At 39.6% G+C, this 21,123-nt stretch overlaps 1 protein-coding gene across 1 annotated transcript in view; it reads right to left on the reverse strand.

Annotated features, from left to right (window-relative positions):
• Positions 1 to 20,760, reverse strand: part of LOC140229594 (sushi, von Willebrand factor type A, EGF and pentraxin domain-containing protein 1-like) — a 62,519-nt gene extending 41,759 nt beyond the window's left edge. Inside the window, 8 exon segments of the mRNA XM_072309838.1 lie at positions 209 to 421; positions 3,860 to 4,081; positions 4,963 to 5,181; positions 6,084 to 6,296; positions 7,044 to 7,259; positions 10,526 to 10,732; positions 15,879 to 16,082; positions 20,623 to 20,760. Of these exon segments, the coding sequence (XP_072165939.1) occupies positions 209 to 421; positions 3,860 to 4,081; positions 4,963 to 5,181; positions 6,084 to 6,296; positions 7,044 to 7,259; positions 10,526 to 10,732; positions 15,879 to 16,082; positions 20,623 to 20,689 (1,561 nt within the window). The 5' untranslated portion in view covers positions 20,690 to 20,760.
• Positions 20,761 to 21,123: the final 363 nt, after the last annotated feature.

Raw genomic sequence — 21,123 nt, forward strand, 5'->3', positions numbered from 1 at the left:
TAAACTTATGAACGTTACACTGAAATATATTTGCAATCAGCTGCTTTATAGAGAAGTAAATTTACAATTGGGAATACCATGTTAAAATTCACTAAATATTAATGACAACCCATACACATGACATCAGATACCATCTACAGTGACTTGATGTTAAAACCCAAAAGAGTTGTCCAAAGTCCCTGGCACAGAAAGGGTCAAACTGACTCACCACATCTTGGCCAGGATTCAGACCACTGCCCATCGTTACAGACCATCGTGACCCGGTCTTTGGGAGTATAGCCCAATGAACACGTGACTTCGATCTCGCTGCCGTGTGGATAGTCCTCCCAGGTACCAGACCGAGAAGAAGCAATGACGTTTCGTGTCTGCACAGTGATGCCACTTGTTTGTTCATTTTGTCGCGAACATCGTGCAAGCTCAACTGAAAGAGAGAAAACGATTCTGATCAATAGATTGTAATATTGTATTGATAATATGTCTTGGTTTAGAAGGAATCATCCCAGGAGATAGACGACCACGAGTCATATGGTCCACGAGCTAGACGACCACGAGTCATACGGTCCACGAGCTAGACATTGGAAAAAAAAAAGTCCATGAGTCATATACCCACCAGTCATAACGCCCACGAACTACACACCAAGCAGGCCTACAACATTCCCACTATAGCTAGACACTAGGTAAAACAGGTTCATGATCTAGACACTATTTGTGGCAAGTAAGGCCAACGAGCTCATATAGGCAAAAAAAAAAAAAAGGTTCACGAGACATAACTTATATTAAACCTCGTGATGTCATGTCGAGCTCGTATTTGTATAGTGTCGAATTCATGGACCTTATATTTGCATAGTGTCTGTTGCTCGTGGACATTACAGCTCGTGGGCCTATCTTAGTTGATGTCGAGCTCGTGGGCCTCATTCTCTGCAGCCCCGTCTTAACCAATGAGTATAGAAGCTACGTCGTGCGCTCCTACCCATGGGGCGTTCTCTGGTGTAGCGGTACATAGCGTTCCGCGGCCTATTTTGCTTTTAAAAAAAAAGCAAAAACTTATCGTTCTGGCGCAAAACAATATCGGCCGCCACTGATAACGACAGATAATAGTACTGCGGCAGATTTTGTCCGAGCTGTAAGCACTACTTTAGTGTATTGCTGATTTTTTGTTGTTGTTGTTCTCTCTCTCTCTCCCTCCTCCCTCCCTCTCTCTGCCACACTCACGTGGTGATGGTCAGTGACTGTCAGACAGTGGTTCCGAGGGTTAGAAACCAGAGGAAAGAAGCACGTGCTGGTGAAGCGCCTGTTCCGATATGCTTTTCTCACCACGATTTGACAATTTCCCCAGATCGGGAAAAATCACGTAATAAATGAGCCGATCTGGACACAGTACGATGTTAGAACGTTCTATGAAGGCTATATTTACGACAAGCCATGCTTGCTACGCTCTTACTACGATGATCGGGAATGCGACACTGCATTTACGCTTTAGAACGATACAACTACACTGTTAATGCAATGTTGCCGATGTTATCTAATCTATGCACGCTTTTTTACGCTCTGAGCGATCTATACGATCTTATCATGCTGTTCCCCCGTCCAGAGAGCTGAAAAGTGCCAGAGCCCCGAAATACCCCGATTTGATTGCCGATCATCAGTCTGTCAACTAGCATGCAGAACCAAAGAGACCTCGGACCTCGGAGAGCCTCCGAAACTCACGGTACTTCAGCAACAATTAATCAAACACGTGCTGAATTCCTTGCTTTTATAGTCGTCTTCTTCCTGTTGTACATTAATTCATATTCTTCAAAAGTATATCATGTCCTCTTGTTCATCTTTTGTTAGCACCATGTGCAGTTTCTCTTTCTTCACCTTGTGGGTAGCTGCTTTTCTGCTTTCTTTTCTCATTTGACTTCATCTCTTCTTCTTCTTTGTGGAAAATTTGCGCTCCTTCTCCTTTATATTCTGCCTTGACAGGTGCAGCGACAACGTCCTCCTTCTCAACAGTTTTTCCTCTCGATCTCTTCGATTTTCTTCTGGCACACATTTTGACTGCAAATTTTCCAGCGTTTCAGCTGCGGCGAGAGTGGAAGACGCACGTAAATAAGTCAGGGAAAACGTAGGAACAGCGGAGCTAAAGCAGACAAATCGTAATTAAAGCGGGAACGCAGCGTACTGAGAGCGTAATGAAAAAAAAAAAAAGAGCCTCATATACCTATTTCCTTTTTTTTTAAACGAAAGTTGAGAACGTATTGAAAGCAGCATTAGAGCGGAAGGTTGTGCTCTGATCAGAGAAGAGCAGAGCAGTAGCCGGACCACATCGGTGTCTAATTTTACTTCCTGATCCTGTACCAATGTTACTAAGCTCAGAGCGAATTTATTACGCTCATCCCCCGGTGTTTACACAGTCACCATGATCTCCCCTTCACTATCATCTTGCTTCGCGACTTAAAATGGGGCAATTTTGGTTGGCAAGATCGGAAGATTTTTTTTTTTAATTTGTTCCCGATCTAAAAGATGCTCACTTTAACCCCGATCTACAAAGGCTGCTGCTACGATGTTTCTGATTTAAACCAATCCCTGTACGCTTTTGCCGCGTGTGTGGGTATGCGTGGCCCGGTCCCACTGGCCGACGGACACAAAGCGTATGCAGAAAGGACACAGCGGACGAGCAAAATTTCGGGGATGGCTTCATCCGCTTTCATCCGTTCCAGAAATTGACAAAATTGGCGAAAATTGGCGGTAACAGAACGGAAATAGAACGGACGTGGGTAGTATGTAGCGGGGATGTTAAACGGATGTTCATCGGAAGCCTAGCGGATGAAAGCGGATGGAAGGGGATGACAGCTCCGATGGGGTTACCGGAGATAATTGCGAAACGGACGCATAGCAGAAAAAGCGGATGCAGAGTGGATGCAGAACGGATGCAGAGCGGATGTAGAGGGGATGCTTTCGAAATGCTTTATATACGAGATGCATACGCTTACATCCTTTCTATTAACGTGCTATTAACGATGTAAAGACGTTCCACGTACCATATCTTTCCTCCCTCTTTCCGTTTTTAGCTGCAGCGGATGTGAGTTGCGAGGATGCCCAGAGGATAGCAGTGAGGATGCAGCGGACGTTTAAGGGATGCCGCACGGACATACAACGTTTGTTGCTCGTATGTCGCGGATTTACATCGTACACAGTGGAAAGTTCATCCGTTCTAAAAGTTTTAAGCAGCTTAAAACTTTTTGAGCGGATGGAATCACAGTGGACGGATGCTCGATGGATAGAGCGGATGAAACACGTATGCGATGGGTACACAGCGGATTCGTAGCGTTTTCCAACGGATGGCAGGATTTCTTGTACGCTTTACCTCCTCTTTGCATCCGTAAGTGCAGTGGGACCGGGCCTTTAGGTGAGTGCTGGTCTACTGGTGTTGAGATGAAAGTGTGTGTGTGTGTGTGTGTGTATGAGAGAGAGGTTTTTTTTTTTTTCAATCTCTCCCGGAATTTATTGTTATAGTTTCTTTTTTTTCATCGGCTTGTGATGTATAAACGTTTCATTAAATTCTGTAAATTATTAATTACAGTATGTTTTGTGATGAGATTGTAAAGCGCATAGGGAACATTCATTTGTTATATGCGCTATAGAAATTTCATGATTATCATTATTATTATTATCATTATTATTATTTCATATTATATCTGTCTCATTATCTCAAAAATGATATTCAAATAACGCTAGAAAGGTGAAGTATCATCCCATCCGAAGCCATCCTTACAAACTACGATAGGATTTATTGGATTTAATGGTTTAATGGATCAATTCTTTAAGTTTTTTTGTCTTTTTTTAAGATTATGAAAAGCTACAGGGTTTGTCTTACCACATGTTGGCCATTGTTCCGACCAAAGACCGTCTCGACAAGTCGATGACACCGTAGACTCCCTGGGTTGACTGCGGTAACCTGCGTCACACTCGACGCGGACCTGAAGAGTAACATCGTGTACGTACCCGTCAGCTGAAGGGGTCTGAAATGCGCTGGTTTCATCGAGAGAAACCCTGTAGAGTCCAAATGATGGGACAGGTGGCGAGCATTTCAGGACGTCTGCAGAGAATAAGAATTAAGGGAAGGAATTTTCTTGTAGATATGGAACGAGAAGTTATCGTTTTGAAAAACAATGGAATTGATATCCCAGAAACTTGGGAAGGAATATCGTTTGCCACGCCAGCTTTGCAATACGTTGAACATTATTGTTGAGGTAACACTGAGGGATTCTAATTCTGTGAGAAAAAGTTGAAGAATGACGTTACAAAAATTGTAAATACGTGTGTATGAGGAACTGAATGAATGTGCCATCAACATCAAATCACGTGCACCGCGAATAACAACCTTACGCGGAGAAACTTCACAGTCCTCCGCTCCATCACCCCCGTGCACCTCCCCACGACGTGAAAAAACAAACAAACAAACAAACAAACAAACAACGAACACGATAGAGCAACAATTAGGAACGATGTTACCAAAGGAATATTAACTCAAGTGCTCTAATTCTACATCTTGCTGAAAAAAAAAAATATCCCGATACCTCTTTTATAGGTTCCACTGTACCTTGAACGTAAAATTGTGTTTATATCATATGTTATGGGTATGTAAACAAATCGGCTTGGCTTGCCTTCCCATTTACCTTCTCTTCTTTTATTTATTTTTTTTTACCTTTTCACCTTCTCCCTTGCTTTCTTTCTTTTCTTCACTTCCTTAATTGGAAACGTGTGTGTGTGTGTGTATCTTCTTGTAAAATTTGAGTCATGCATTAAATTTTGCCAATTGAATTTGTGAAATTATATTATTTTGATATGTAGAAATTGTTACGTTAATATTTGTTCTTTTTTTTAGTCGTAACCCAAATTGCCATAATGTACATGTTACTGACATTATACTTAATTTTGTGCATGACAACAAAATTAAATCGCCTACATCTGCCTTACCACATGTCGGCCACTGTCGCGACCATTCACCGTCGTCACACCGCGACCACACTCTGCTAATGGGCTGACTTGAGTGAATTTGATAACCTGGATTACACTCGATCACGACGACGTATGTGCCCCCGTCTGTGTACTCGTTGGTAACCTGTTCGCTGGAGTGAGGTAGAAAAACACTGTAGATTCCTGATGGTGTGGTCGGTTGGGTGCACTTACGAATCTCTGCATCAGATTGAAAAAAGAAACAAATGCCGCAATAAAATCATCATCTTTTCTGTCTGTTCCGTCCATGCTTTTGTTCTTGTCTTTGTCACAGTCTTTTTTTTAATTTTCTGATTATTTCGCCTGACAACAGGATAATATATCACAATTTTTGTACATGGAGTCGTTGACGGATCTTGAGATGGCCTCCCCTTCTAGTGTTATTCACAAATTTTACAAGCTATGCTTTTGTTGTGAATTCCTCTTTTCCATGTAAAGTTATGAATTAAGATTGTATTGCTTACTTGTTTATTTATCCAAGCCAGAGTTGTTATCATTTTAATAATTGTATTCATGTGTTGTTAAAAATTACGTGATTCAAAGTTCCTTTTAATATTACAGGTACTCATGTAAGGGTTATGTATATTACTTTGTATTACTTTATATGGAAATGAAAATATTTTGAATTTTAATTTTGAATTTGAAATTTATTTGAATTCATTTCAGTTTCCTTTAATTAACTTAAATTTCAATTTAAAACAATGCAATTCAATTCATTTCAAAGGTGTTTTTCCGCCCAACCGTATTATACGAATGCATTTCACAATTCATTGTTGGCAAGAAAAATATACATTTCAAAGAGAAGAAAGAAATCTAGCGTCAAAGTCTTTGGTGGAGAAACTATGTCTTATGAGTAGGTTGGATTGTAATGTTTCTTAGAAAATTGATAGCAATCAGTGATGAATAAATGTATTAACAGCACAGGGAATCAAAAGTAAGTGATATAAAACAAACCAGTACGGAATATCAATTCAAACAAAGTCTTTACGTAAATGAAAGATTAGCAACAGGAAATCAAACCAAAAACGCTTGAAGAAACAACATTTCCAAAGGGGTAATAGCATGGAAGATGCATGTTTTACCGCATGTTGGCCATGGAATCGTCCAGCTGCCTTCTTGACAAAATGTTGAAACCGTGGACTGATTGGGTTGAATGCGATAACCGTCGGTACACACGATGCTGACGTTGAGGGCGTCCCCGTGTCTGTACCCTTCAGTCGAAGGGGTCCACATACCAATGGTTGAAACACTGTAACTTCCTCCTTGGTTGGCAGGTGGCAGGCATTTCAGAACCTCTGCAAAGGCAAAATGTGAGCATGAGTGAGAAGGTTAAGAACGTGGAGGGAAATCTGTAAATTGGTAAGAAGAATATGTGATATCAGTATCAAAAGTAATGTGCTTCAATCGTATTATTATGTTGCCCATGCATTTTTAATTCAATTGTTCTTTTTTTTTTCATTTTCTTAGTCCGAGATCTCGTCTTCTCCACTACTCGTTCCGAGGAAAACGAGATTGCCCATATTATACGAGATAACCAAAATGGTAAAGAGAATAAATTACTTTTTCTCCTTATACCTACCAGCTCCCCTGTTTCCTGCTAGTGCAAGTCAATTTATCTTTTTCAGGAATTAAGAAGTGAGCTTTCTTGCTACTTTTGTAGAGTTTTGCTTGTTTGGTATTCAGTGTATTTCGTTGTTTGTTGCTGCATTTGCTTTTCTTTTAATATCGAACCCAGCACTTAAAGTTTACCAAAAAGCTGCCTAGGCTTTCATTGTTATTCAGAGTATCTACGTCAATTGGTATAGAGTCGGTTCAATTCTAACTTCTACGAAGTGTGTAGGCCTGTAACAACACTCTTTTTGCAGTTTAAAATTTGTTTTCGTTTTGCCATTTTTGTCAGTTGTTCATACTCGTAAGATGACAAACAGCCCCCAGATAGGATAGTACCTTGTACGTACGATATTTACTTTATAGACTTTGTGGTCGTTTTGTACGGAGGGAATAAGTATGAATACCCCCAGATGGCGCACGTTTCCCCTTACCACACGTCGGCCACGGTCGAGACCAATTCCCGTTTTGGCAAGTTGTCAGGCGAAGTGGCTGATTACGGTAACCCTCATTACACGTGACTCGAACCTTAAGACTACTTCCATCAGTGTATCCTTCTTCATCCGGGGCAGTCGAAATTTGGTCAAACCGCTCTTCCACCGTGTACCTTCCCACCGTCGTACTTTGGGGCATGCATTTCGGAATGGGACCTGAAAAGAAAATGGAAATATAAAACGCATTAAGCAGCAGAGATTGCAGAGATTTCGTCAGCATCAAAGTCATTGTAATCGTTGCTTACAACCCAATTTGACCGTGCACCACAAAGCGAACATAAAGTCGCACACACCGTGAGGACTGAAAATAGTGAAATTGGTCAACGTAGCCGATCTTGACTTTTCTATATTTTCTGAAAGAGCAGGTCTTTTACAATATAGTAACATTTGGTATCATAAAACGGGCGGGGAAGTGTGTTTTTTTAGCAGTTTATCTCGAACATTTTTGGTAGAATAGTGTAATTAGGTGTGCCTTTAGAGTCCCTTTTTCATTTCTGAAAAACCTTGTACACACTCTTCACTTTGAACTCTAATAACTTTTGAGAGGATAGTGCTACTGCTTTGAAAGTTGGCATTGATTATGGACAGAATGTGTTAATGAGGCACGCCTAATTTCAGTATAATCAGATAATCCCTTCATTGTTGTTACTCTGGTGGTTTACTTCCTGTTTTTTGTCCCATTCATCGCACAGCCAGCACGGTTTGGTAAAGATTAAGCGCTTTAATAGACATTGTACTTCAGAGCCTCTTTTCTCAGTTCACACTTTTCCTGAGTTTGTGCTTTCTTTCCAATATTTAGATAGGTTAGGAGAGTCCATTTGATTTGAGTTATACATCATTTTAAAGCTTAAAGTCTGCTCTTTCAGAATATGGTCTTAACTAAAAATTCATGTCTGGCGACTTTTTGTTTGTTTTGTGGTGCAGGGTCACCTACGGTAAAGTATTCTCTGCGCGCCCTTCCTATACAAAATATTTATGGCTACGCAACTTCATCAAAAGCTTGATTGAATCCCGTATGCAGAACGAGTCAGTAGACCGGAACTCAAATTACCTCGGGATGAAGCTAACATTAATGAAATGTCACAGTATCAATGAAATATTTCAGTTCCCCACAAGTCTCACGGCTAGTTTTAGTTAACAAAGCTATACTCACTGTTGGTAAAAATACATTGTCCCACAGTGTAAGCACACTGCTAAATCTCGCCGCTCTTAATTTTGAGCGTTTTAACATTGAGAACATATCGTGAATCATTGAGAACATAATGTGAATCATTGAGAACATATTGTGAATCAGCAATTCACAGTGTAAAACAGAACATTACTTTGTGAATTCTTCGTGAAAAAAAAAACACACCACAGTATGACATCATCTTCACTCTGTTGAAATTCGGACCTTTTCACATTGTCGATTATGTGAACACATTGTGGAGCATGTGTTCTTTCGCGCAGGACTGTTATCTCACTTTAGCAGCCACAGAAGGATCGTTAGATTTGATTCTGAAACTGAGTGTCTATCAAGTGCTTTTTCACGTTCTGTGTTTAACGACCCTATAAAAAGAACACTTATAGATTGTTTTGGGTTGCTGGTTTTTTTTTGCGACTTGTACACGGCACTTGCGTTCAATCACCGCGTTGTGCTTTGAAAAAAAAAAGAGCTTGGGACAAATTTTGCCTAATTAATTGATAAAGCAGCAACAACAGATAAAACAACAACAACAACAACAACAACAACTTGGACTGTAAAATGTCAAAATTTTCAAGCTCGCTCGCTCCGCTCACTCGCATTTAATCCCTATGCAATTCTCCTGATGTTGCTGCCAGTAATTGCCAGCAGTTGTACCCGGTGCGCCCCCCTTAATTTCCATGCACAAAGCGAAAAAATATAACTACAAACGGCAGTTTTTTTTTTACTGTAAAATGTCAAAATTTTCAAGCTCGCTCGCATTTAATCGTTATGCCATTCTCCTAACGTTGCTGCCAGTAATTGCTAGCATGCAGTTGCCCCCGGTGCGCCTCCCTAAATTTCAAAAGCGAAACAAATATAGCTACAAACTGCAGTTTGGGGACTGTAAAATGTCAAAATTTTCAAGCTCGCTCACTTAGCTCGCTCGCATTTAATCGTTATGCCATTCTCCTGATGTTGCTGCCAGTAATTGCCAGCAGTTGCGCTCTGTGCGCCCCCCTTTAAATTTAGCTACAAATGGCAGTTTGGGGACTGTAAAATGTCAAAATTTTAAAGCTCGCTCGCTCCGCTCGCTCGCATTTAATTGTTATGCAATTCTCCTGATGTTGCTGCCAGTAATTTGCCGTTTCACACGGTCATTCCTTAATCCATGTAAGGAAAACTTATAATGCTGCTCAATGACTGTGCTGTGGAATGTATCACATTCCGTTATGTATTTTAGTGCCCATTAAGTTTGCAGACTGACAGCGCACGCACACACGCGCACACACATATCACATACACACGCACGCACGCACAAGCATACACACCCTCAAAATTACTTTTCCACAAGGTCCCCCCCCCCATGTCTTGATCCACGGTACGCCACTGCTCAGAAAGGTCCATTATTTCCAATTTTGAACCCCCATAAAAATCCTAGTTACGGACCTGTACTATACACACAAAGGACACCAAAACTATTACTGAGTGTGATTGATATGCCATTTAAACCTGAGAGTGTTAGCTCATTCAACAGAACTGGAACTTGATGTGTCTTTTAAGAAAAAGTTAGCATGGCAATACATTGCCATGTTTGATTAAAGATGTGTTCTGCTCATTCTAAATTGATCACATTTGCCAAAGCTTCACTTAGATGGTCAAAGACTTTTTTTTTCCTTTTACCGTGGTAACACATTGTTTGACAATGAAGAAAGATGAAGTTTGTGCATATTCATAGCAAAGCAGTCACATGTATCAACTTTCAAATCATAAGCTGAAAAACTGAGGAAGTTGCTCAATCCACATTTATCTGCATTTTTTGATGTTAAGAAATATGATGACCATGGCAACGCATTGTTTAACACTGAAGAGTGAAAAAGTTCACACATCTATACATTGTCAACTGTTCTGGTCATACATACCAAACCTCAAGTCAAATGTATAAAGCTGAGCTAACTCAATCCACAATACAACTGTACTTCTATAGGCTCTACATTTAAAAAAAAAAATACTGATTTCATGACACATGTTGTTCAGCGTTGATGTTACCGCATTATGAGTAATGCCGGAGAGAGCTAGAGAGAAAAAATAGAGGGAAAGAGAAGATAAAAAGTATGTAAGATATGAATATAATCTCAAAATATTTGTGTTTCAGCATGTTCAGGGAAAGGAGACGGGGGGAGGGGGAGGGATCTCTTTAATTCCCACCTTCCTGACGATATCTTCCCTCCCCACTCACCTGGGAGCAAAGTTAACTTACGACATGTTGGCCACTGTACGGACCAAGCCTCATTCACACACGTGGTATATCGTTCACTCTCAGGGCGGAAACCGGTATCACACTCCACTCGGACGGCAATCTCGCTTCCATCGGTGTAGCCCATTGATGACGTATTCTGGAATTCCTCGTCCTTTGGGAAAGCTATCTGGTAATATCCATTTGTCGCGGAGTTTGGCATACAGCCACCTGAAGAGATCATTTTTGATTGAAGCAACATTTTAACATGACCATATTGTTATCATTGCTAAAATATTAGAAAAAATGACTTACGTAAAACATGTGTATACAAGATATATCTATCTATCTATATATATATATATATATATATATATATATATATATATGTATATATATATAATTACATAAAGAAAAAAACTAGTAAAAATGCATTTCCAGTTTTTTTTTTCTTCGTAAAGTCAATGCGTGAAATATATATATGTGTATGGACATATATGAATGTATATGAAATCGAGAGCCTGCTTAACAACCACACAAGCACTCCTCACGACCTCCTCCGCAACATCCCACAGCATCCAATCCACCTTTGTATGTCCCTGCCAGATAAGCTCTAGGACCAGAAAAATACACCCCTAACATCTTAGAAATCGTTTTATGCATCTTATCCTCAAGATCTGGGAAAACAAGATCCTTTCAGAACGACTTCCATGATGTCACTGCTATCACCATCTTCATGAAGGGAGACTTCCAGGAAAGTTTGTCGTCAACAATAATTCCAAGGAATTTAAAATGTGAAACTCGTTCTAAATGAAAATCATTCAAAACTATAGCTGTACTCAAAGTGTCAATAGTATTACTAAAAATCATATATTTCGTTTTTTTGGGTATTCAATGATAATCTATTGGCTCTTACCCAATTATTCACTTTTTGTAATTCAGTATTGACTTTTTGAACAAGAAAATTAACATCATTGTGGGCAAAAAATACACTGGTATCGTCAGCAAAATGGATAAAGGACAGAACATCGGATGCCTGACAGAAATCATTGATATAAACAATAAATAATAGTGGCCCTAATAAACTTCCTTGTGGAACGCCAAAATTCATTTGATTGTAACAAATTGCCTTCTATTTCCTAAATAACTGCTGAACCACTCCAAGGCCTTCCCACGTATTCCGTAATGTGATAACTTGTGGAGTAGAATATCATGATCAACTGTGTCGAAGGCCTTGGAGAAGTCCAAGAAAATAGAAATTAAATGAGAGTGATTATCAATTGCGTGAGCCACTTGATCAACAAAATATAAAAGAGCTTTGGGATGTAGGTGAACACATCGCAGACCAAGACCCTGTTCCAGAAGTTAGTCAGAATGACTACCCACCCCCCCCCCCCAAAAAAAAAGTCTGCATCAACAACCAAGCCCTTGAAGAAGTTGAACATAAGATTATCTCATATCTTCAGAGCATCCTTTTAAAGACAGCCACATGTGAAAAGGTGAGAACCAGATCAAGGCAGCCCACTCCGCCTTCTGTAGATTGAGTATAGGTAATTTCCTCAATCACGCACTGATCATCCGGACAAAGATCATGATATTCCATGCAATTGTCCTGCTTTACTCTTTTCTAAACGCTCATGACGCTTGAGACCTGGACGCTGAGACAGCAATTATCTCGAAAGCTAAGAACAATGTAAACTACCACAGGTCGGTAATACTTGATGGGAAGATCACATTGCCAACAATGAGGTTGTCGCCGCGCCTCACTACCAAGCGTGGAAGCCACCATTCTTCGCCATCGTCTTCACTGTAGAGGACGTGTCGAACAACCTCGAACTCCCGTGCAAATTCTGCAGGGACCTCTTCCATAACCGGCTTGGACTAAGCCACCACATCCGACATAAATATCAGCCGGGGAGACAGTCTATAGAAATTGACGAAACCCAATGCTTGGATACTGATTGGAGAAGGCTGCACTGATCTCGTAACAGTATTCTAGCTAACGTGAGTCTATAATGATCATGTTATCAGTGAATTCGTAGTTATATGACAAAATCCAATAATAGTATACATAATTAATTTCATATTATTGCGTGCATTTCATCAAAATGTAATCATATCCAACTGAGCATTCCCGTGTTATTGGTTATTTTGGGGATGTGCAACAATAGCGCCACTTTGATATCCTCTTGTTGTGTGCTGTATAACATAAGACTATAATAATATAAAACTAAACATTTTTATGTTGCCGACAATAATACAGAACATATTTATGTTCTGTATTATTATGAAATTAATTATGAATATTATTATTGTATTTTGTTATACAACTACCAATCCATTGATGACATGGTCATTATAGACGCATGTTAGTCATATTTGTACTGTTACGAGTGCAGCCATACGAGTGAGTCATTTTGTGTATCATTTCACAGCCCTGATGAAGGTCTTAAACAGACCGAAAACTTGGTAAAGGCCGTGTCACACCGCTCCGGGCAAGCTACGCGGGCTTGTGGCGAGGAGGTAGTTTCCAGCACGTACAAGATTTTCAGCCGGCGAACAAGAATGTTTGCAATTTTCATTCATGCCTTGTCATACCGAATCTGGGGAAGTTTTGCGGATGGACTTGCGGGGAAACAAATTTACTCCCCAGAGCTCTCCGCAGTTGGTCCGCACCTGACAGTATCTAGCACGTATCTCGCCTGTAGTTAAGTTGCCCGGAGGTGCTCACACATGTCCGATTTAATCGCAGCCAAGTTTTGAGCATGACCAAAACTTTTTCCGGGTGAGTCGCGGGAATGCCCGGAGAGGTCCACGCAGAACGGCAGTAGGAGGCCCTTAGCGGCAGCACTTCCCAGGCAACTCCCACGCAAGGTACTTGGCAGTCCGGTACGCAGCCGAGATAATGAAATTCTGTGGGATTTCAGCCATTCCATCAGAGGAACTCCTTCACTGAGTTGTCAGCCCCCACGCGACTGGTACAGAGGTCACACAGTATACTCGCAAGTATAATTTAAGTAGAGCGCGTCCAGCAAGTAAGACACATGCGCTGACTCGCTCAAATCCTTTTCCGCCCTCAGGAATGTCCGGTATGCTAGAAAATCCCTACACGTAACAAGCCCGAGTAGCTTGCCGGGAAAGGTGTGACAGGGCCTTAACATGGTTGCGGGTAAAAAAATATGCGTGCGCACCTCTGGGCGAATACGGTTGAGATACGTGCTAGGTACTGTCATGTGCGGATCATCTACGGGGACCTCCGGGTAGTCAAAATGGTTCTTTGCAAGTCGCACGCAAGGCTTGCCCACAAAGGTGTGACACGGCCTTTAGTAATAAAACGACACACGTTGATCACTAGCTACGTCCATGAATGCTCTTTTCTTCTCGCACTGAATAAATAATGGAGGAGCTACACTGGTTTTGTACACCGTCGGGACCCCTTCTATCCCTCTCTGTAATATATATATATATATATATATATATATATATATATATATATATATAATATATAGTCCCAGGGATGACAAGACCTTGTATCTGCAATTTTGGTGAAAATTACTTTTGTGAATTAATAGTCAATAATGGGTTAAGTGATGTTCTGTCCAATTCCCAACTGTCTTAGTCCAAAAATGAAGCCACCACGGTATGTCAAAAGAAAGGCTATCCCATTCTCTATTCGGCTTTGGCCGCCATGTTTTTTGGCTCTCCTGAACATTGTACATTTCGTAGATACGAGGTCTTGTCGCCCCAGCGACGTCAGACAGTTTGTGTGTGTGTGTGTGTGTTATAATGAGATATGATGAAAGAGAAAATGACGCATAGGTTTGCAATAACCATACATTAGTATTCCTCCAAACAATTCCTCCTTTTTCAGAAAAAGCGCACAAGTTGAAAAAAAAAAAAAAAAATGTCTCTGCCGGGAATGGAACTCAGGTCTTTGGCGTGGAACGCCAACGCCTTATCTGCTCGGCCACGGAGACTTCGTGGTAGTTCCCGTCGAATACAAAACTTTAACTCTTTTATGCGTATTTCTTATAACTAACATAATGAAATAATATACAAAATAATTTTCGCACTAGAGTCAAGGCTGTATCAACGGGTGACAGCTTTTACATTAAGATAATATGTGTATTATATGCTCGACGAAAACGTTATTTTGTGGTACCCCGATTGGACTGCTAAAATTCAGAATTGATCTGTCAATTTCCTCTTCTTTCTGGCCACTGCATTGCTTTATCAAGCCACCAAAATTTCACATCTCAAGAATTTTAGTTGCTGGAAGGGGCCTCCATAAAAAAAAAATGTTAGATATAAGTATCATGTCTCCTGTTGACAGTTAGCACACATGACATAGCAAGACAGTGTTATTTCTTCTTACAAATTTGATGGGAGCGATATCATGCCTGCATACCCGCATATATCCATTTATTATACCAAGTATCCGGAAATCTTCCCCCATGTGAAGAGTTGGTCTACTCTATGTAACCAACATATTAGCAATTCATGATAATCTCTGCTCAGTTCTATTTTGTTCTAAGTGTGGACTGTCTTTGTCACTGTGACTGGCTGCGGGGCGTGTTTAGTTTGGGATGGGGGGGGGGGAGGGGTGGCTGCTTCGGGACGGGGAGGGAGTCTGCGGCCAGCGTCCAGGAATATCCTCCACAAGGAACCCTCTGAAAGACATGGGTTTTGTCGATGTTCTTCAATTATTTTCGTTTTTTGTTTGTTTTGTTTGTGCGTTGTTATTGTTTGTGTGTTTTTTTTTTGTTTTTTTTTTTGTTTTTTTTTTTTGGGGGGGGGGGCGGCATTTCTTTTCTATTTAGCACGAGCTAAAAGCGTGCTTGGACCCTATCAAATCATCTGTTTAATCGATGCTCTATTGCAAACATTTACAGGGATCATGAATACTCCGTCTTTCTATCTCTCTATTACACCATACTTATCTGCGATCTATTCATCTGTTTATCTATTAATCTATACATGTACGTGCGTTGGTCTTTGTGATATCACAATACATTCCTAATACTATACCCAAGCCTACGAAATAAAACTCATATATCTTATCAGGGTGTTTGGAAACTTACGTCGGTCATAAACCTACAATTACATGAGTGACTCTTCATCCAAATTGTGCAATATAATGCTCTCATGATTTATACAACTTGCCCCTCTCAGCGTTATCTACCATCAACAATAACTTTTTTTTTTTTAATCTGAAGATAGTGGTTAAAAGGAACATACGTACATACACTGTATAAAGTATATATATATATATATATATATATATATATATATATATATATACATATATATATACGTATATTTTATATATACAGTATATTTTCATTGTTGCAGAGAAGGGAGACAGTGCTTTATTTACCACATGTTGGCCACGGTCGAGACCACGTTCCATTTAGGCAGGTAGTTGCTATCCACGGTAGAAATTGTCCACAAATGACCAGGATGTCGGTGCCATGACTGTATTGTTGGGTGCTGCTTGGCGTGTAAACCGGATTCCTGCCGTCAGAGACGTTGTAAGACCCTGATGAAAAGCCTTCGGCAGAACATTGGTTGGTTGCACGGGCTGGAGAAATCAAAAATCAGAAACATTTTCCAGTCTTGCTATTCATTTAGCACAGCCTATATGTCTACTAGTTTGTTGCTCAACTGCTTTCTTATACCAGTAATAAAAACGTATTCTTGCAATTCAGTCCCTTGTCAGCATTATACATTACAAAAAACCCCACAAACATAATTAACTTGCATCACCAACACCCCCCATTTGTTGCAAAGAACTTTGACAATTTCAACAGTGTTGCAGTCTTGAAGTCTATATTAATGAGGAAATTGAAATATCTTTAAATGTAAAAAGGCAATGCCTAAAAAAAAACAAAAAAAAAAAAACAGAGATTGAAGAAACAATGAGTACGTCAACTCGGCGTTGAAATTCCCTAACTTCAGCAAAACCACAGTAAGTGTTGCGAGAATATTCAACAACATTGCATTGTACTTGTGATAATAACAACAATACTTAAACAGAAATCATGTTTAGCTTGAGAGAGTTGTAGCCACCTACACAGATGTTCACGTTCGAAAGACAATGAAGACGTCCATTATCACATTATTTAGTTCCATTACTATTGTTCAATTAAATTGAATTTAATTCAATTCATTTCAATTCAATTATTTATGTCAATCCAACAAAAGGTTAGAACAAAATACAAAGCAACTGTTACACAAATCATGTATTGATTAATCAATTTGCATGAAATGTAATTACAGAGTGAATCATAACAAACATAAAGCGCGTTATAAAGTATCATCATGTGAATATTCGAACGGCAATACATACATTGCAAGGTTTACAGAAAAGTTACTGTATCGATGGAAAAGAATGATGTAATAAAAAGCAGAGCTTGCAATACGGGGATTACTCGAAATGTAGTGTGTAAGTACTATATCATGCAGAGTGTATTTTTATACAGTAAGAATATAACTGTTAGATGTAATGCAGGTATTAGAAACATAATTATTGTAAAAAGTACTAGTAATCATCTTAAAAAGTACAGGGAAAATTCAAATTGAGACCAAGCTATCATTGTTACAACCTGTAGACACAATGCATTGAAACATATGTGCCCAGAAAATGACAAAAACAATGATACAAACATACACACATACACACACACATACATACATCCACTCGTATTCCACATCGTCACTATATCATTTCCTTCTTTAAACCTGCCTGGGAGCGGACAAGACGCTAAAAGCAAATTAGTAATTCCGCGTTCATTCCGCAGCTCCTCCTCATGTTCTTAAGGCCCCAGTCACATAATGCTCTGCGTCCGGCGTTACGTCCAAAATAGTCATTTTTTCTGCGGACTCCCGCGGATCCCTCGCCGTCCATAGAAAATGTTACAAAACATACGGGAAAAAATGCGGGCGATACGGACAGATACGACCAGATGCGGATACTTACGTCCACTTGCGGATAATCTTACGAATTGACACGTAATTCGTTCCTTCGACTTGCGGTACCTTCCGAATACTTCTGAACACTTGCGGAGAGTTGCGAATATTTACGGAGAGTTGCGGATATTTTCGGATAGTTACAGATTGTTATGAATAATTATGGACACCGAGAATTTCTCTGAAGATCCTTGCTAATTCAGTGTATCTATGTCAGCAAGGTTATCACATTTCGGACTGACTTATATTGTACACTGGGGAAAATCTGAAATTCTGTCACGTTCAAGTTGTGAAGAATTTTCGTATCCCTTTTAATTTGTTTTATAGCAATAAATGAAAATGATATTTTGAACTAGAAGTTTTGATCTTATTTGTGCAACTCAAATATGAATGCACATCATAAAGTATTTCATTTTATTTTATTCTATTTCTGCATTTTTCACAAAGTATAATACAATGTAACAAACAATTTTCAAATATTCATTATACTATATCCAACACAAAATGAATATAAATGTCATCATTTTAATGTACCAATTATGAAATATTGTATGGGTGAGTTATAATCATACAAAAACAATTGAAAAATTATTGATATTTCAATCGAATTAGTACATACAAATTGCAGGAATTTGTTGACGGCCTCTGGAAAAGCATATTAAGGCTTATGCTTCATTACAGATCATTAAATACACATTAAATTGTATAACGGAGTATGGCATATAGGGTACGTACAAATGAATCAGTGCAAAGGTTGTATAAGGTGAGTTACATGTAGGGTGCAAGTGCGTATGTGCAGTTATTTTGTTTTATTGTTGTTAATGCTATTTAGAAAAAATATGTTGATATTTATTTTCATATAAAAGATAATATACATAGCGTTATTTTATGCATATGATATGTGCGGATACGAGTCATGTAATGTATCAATATGGTGAGAAGAATAAAATGTATCTTGGCAAGTGTGAACTGTGTCTGCACTCTGTGTGTTTTATCAGACATGGGACCCTTCAGAAAGTGTAAGATTTCAGTTCAAAACTAATTTATGAAGTAATTTCAAATCAAAATGATATAACATATCAGAAAATAAATATAAAAAACCCCAGAAAACTGTAAGACTAAATGCATAGAATACATAACATAATCATACCACAAATAAAATAAAATATGGTTCAATAAGTTAAACAATAGAGTAAGGAAATCTTGCTGTCACCCCATCCCCTGCCCAAAATATTGAACTTATTCGAATAATATCCATTCAAATGTGCAAGAAAAACAAGTTCAGCACCAGGGGTCAACCGATGTCATCTGTGATGGGTGCCATCTTAATTTGACCATTTGTGGGAGAAATTTCATAACTCGACCATGCGGTTGTACCGCTCCACCGCTCCGACTGTGTTTTAGTATTCCTTCAGGTACATGCGCTGTGGTGGTTTCCCGCGAGTCTCTGCTCCCATGGGAGTGGAAAACGGAAAACGTCAAAAGACGCAATTGTCCGCAGCATCCTTAACTGTCCGTAGATGTCCGTAAGCGGACGTAAGTGTTGTGATACGTTAACTTGCGGTTAATTTCGGATACTTACGGTGGACGCAAATGGACGGGAGGTAAAATTTTTGGGGATTGTCTGCGTCCAAGCTACGGATAACTACGTTCAGCTACGGATAGTTAAGTTTAGTTACGGTTACTTGCGTAAGTCTGCATCCGTGGAGTCCCTCTGCGAAATTTTGAACATTTGAAAATTTCGCAGGCTTGGCATCGTCATTTTGCGTTTCTTTACGGATTAGTTACGGACAGTTACGTCTACATACGACCCTGCGGATTCCTGTGTCCATGCTGCGTCCCCCTGCGTCCACTCATCCGTATCTATCCGCGGCGGACGTAACCCATCGTAAAGCACTGTGCGACCGGGGCATGAAACAGTCCCATCACTCTCTTTATCATTCCTTAACAATGTCCGGGCGCTTCCGCACCTTTGGGAGGGAGAGAAATTTCCGCGTCCGAATTTTGATCGAGTCCCAAATCTGACGCGGACATCCTGCCTTTCCGTGACACTTTCGCCATTTCCGCAAACGCTCCTCATAGAATCCTACGGTTTGGGCAGCTTCGCGAATGAAAGGAGAAAACACCCGGAATGTTTTAGAACAGCGCGGAGACGATGCGGATAGAATGCACGTGCGCGAAGCCGCTGCGGATATGTGGTCAGGACACGAAAGAGTCGACAAGTTTCAACTAGCGAAAGGATTTTGAAAGTAAAAAATGAATGCAGTATTATGCTTTTGAAACACAGGAAGTCAAAAAAGAGGGCAAGGTCCCTACCGTAGTTCACAGTACTGACCTGTAAGCTTGAATGTTTTTTTTTTTAACTTATTTGAATTGGACCATCCAATCTCATTCAACATCAATTGAAATATTGAGAGAGTAAGGAGATGCAGTTTCATAGAGTGAAACAAAAGAAAAAGAGATAAAGATTAGGATCGCTTAGGCATGATCTACAGAAGCGTCAAAGAAAACATATATTATTTCACGGCAAAGGAAGCACATCTCTGAAAAATTATGGTTCAAGAATTCTGCTACTATCTCAATTTTGATTTTGTTTCGATTTTAAAAGTATAGGTAGAGAAAAGACTACTCTCCCAGATGAGACAAACCTCAAAAATTTGAAATGAGTGCTAGTTGAGCATTTCTCTCAGCTTGTATTTGAAGCAAAGGCAATGAGAAAACTCGACTGTCACCGCCAAATTTATAACCTTGAATATTTCCTTATATTGTCCGCATGTCTAACTCATGTTATGGAAACGTCACCCTGACTGTAATAACTATAAGGACTTTACCACTCTTGTGTGATCATTGTGTCTGCGCTACGATCACCATATTCCTGTAGCATCGATCTCGCGCCCTTCCAGAGTGATTCCTAGAACACTCCCAGGAAAGTCTGCAGTCACGTTGCAGAAATTCCTAGGGGTCTCCCAGGACAAGCCGATTCGCTCACTTTTTTCTTTCGGCGTCTGACAATCTTTCAGTGTTAAAAAAAATGTACCTGCGTTACAGGCCTAAGGCACAAGAAGTATCAAACACTGTTGAAGTCGATATGAGGTTGATATTATTCACATTTTTATTTATTTATTTTTTTAGTAAATCTAAGCCACACTCACCGGGATCAAAAACCAGGAACAAGACAGAAAGACCGCACAGCACTGTAAGACTGAGATGCCTTGCCATAGTGGCAGCTAAATGCCGCAGAGTTGAAAGTTGTCCAATATCAAGTGATTTCACGAAAGCGGCCAGGACTATATGTCAGGTACCAGTGACAAATAAGCATGAACTGTATAGTTGGCGAGAGAAAATTGCCAAGTGGTGGAGTGGGAAGGTAGTCAAATGTTGTTGAACAGCAGCCCCCGTCCAGGATTTCCGTCTTCATTTAAAGGCAAAAGCCCTTGTAGCCTTGCAGATGTATCCAATTCCAAATATAACGAATCGTCAGCAATCAGTGCTATGATATCCTAAATTGTAATAATGATAATGTTAGAAATAACAATAATGATAATGATGATGATTATTATCATTGGTAGTATGATAATAATAATAATAATAATAATAATAATAATAATAATAATGATAATAATAATAATAATTATTATCATTATCATCATCAG

The sequence above is a fragment of the Diadema setosum genome, chromosome 6 (genome assembly GCF_964275005.1).
Source record: "Diadema setosum chromosome 6, eeDiaSeto1, whole genome shotgun sequence".
NCBI lineage: Eukaryota > Metazoa > Echinodermata > Echinoidea > Diadematoida > Diadematidae > Diadema > Diadema setosum.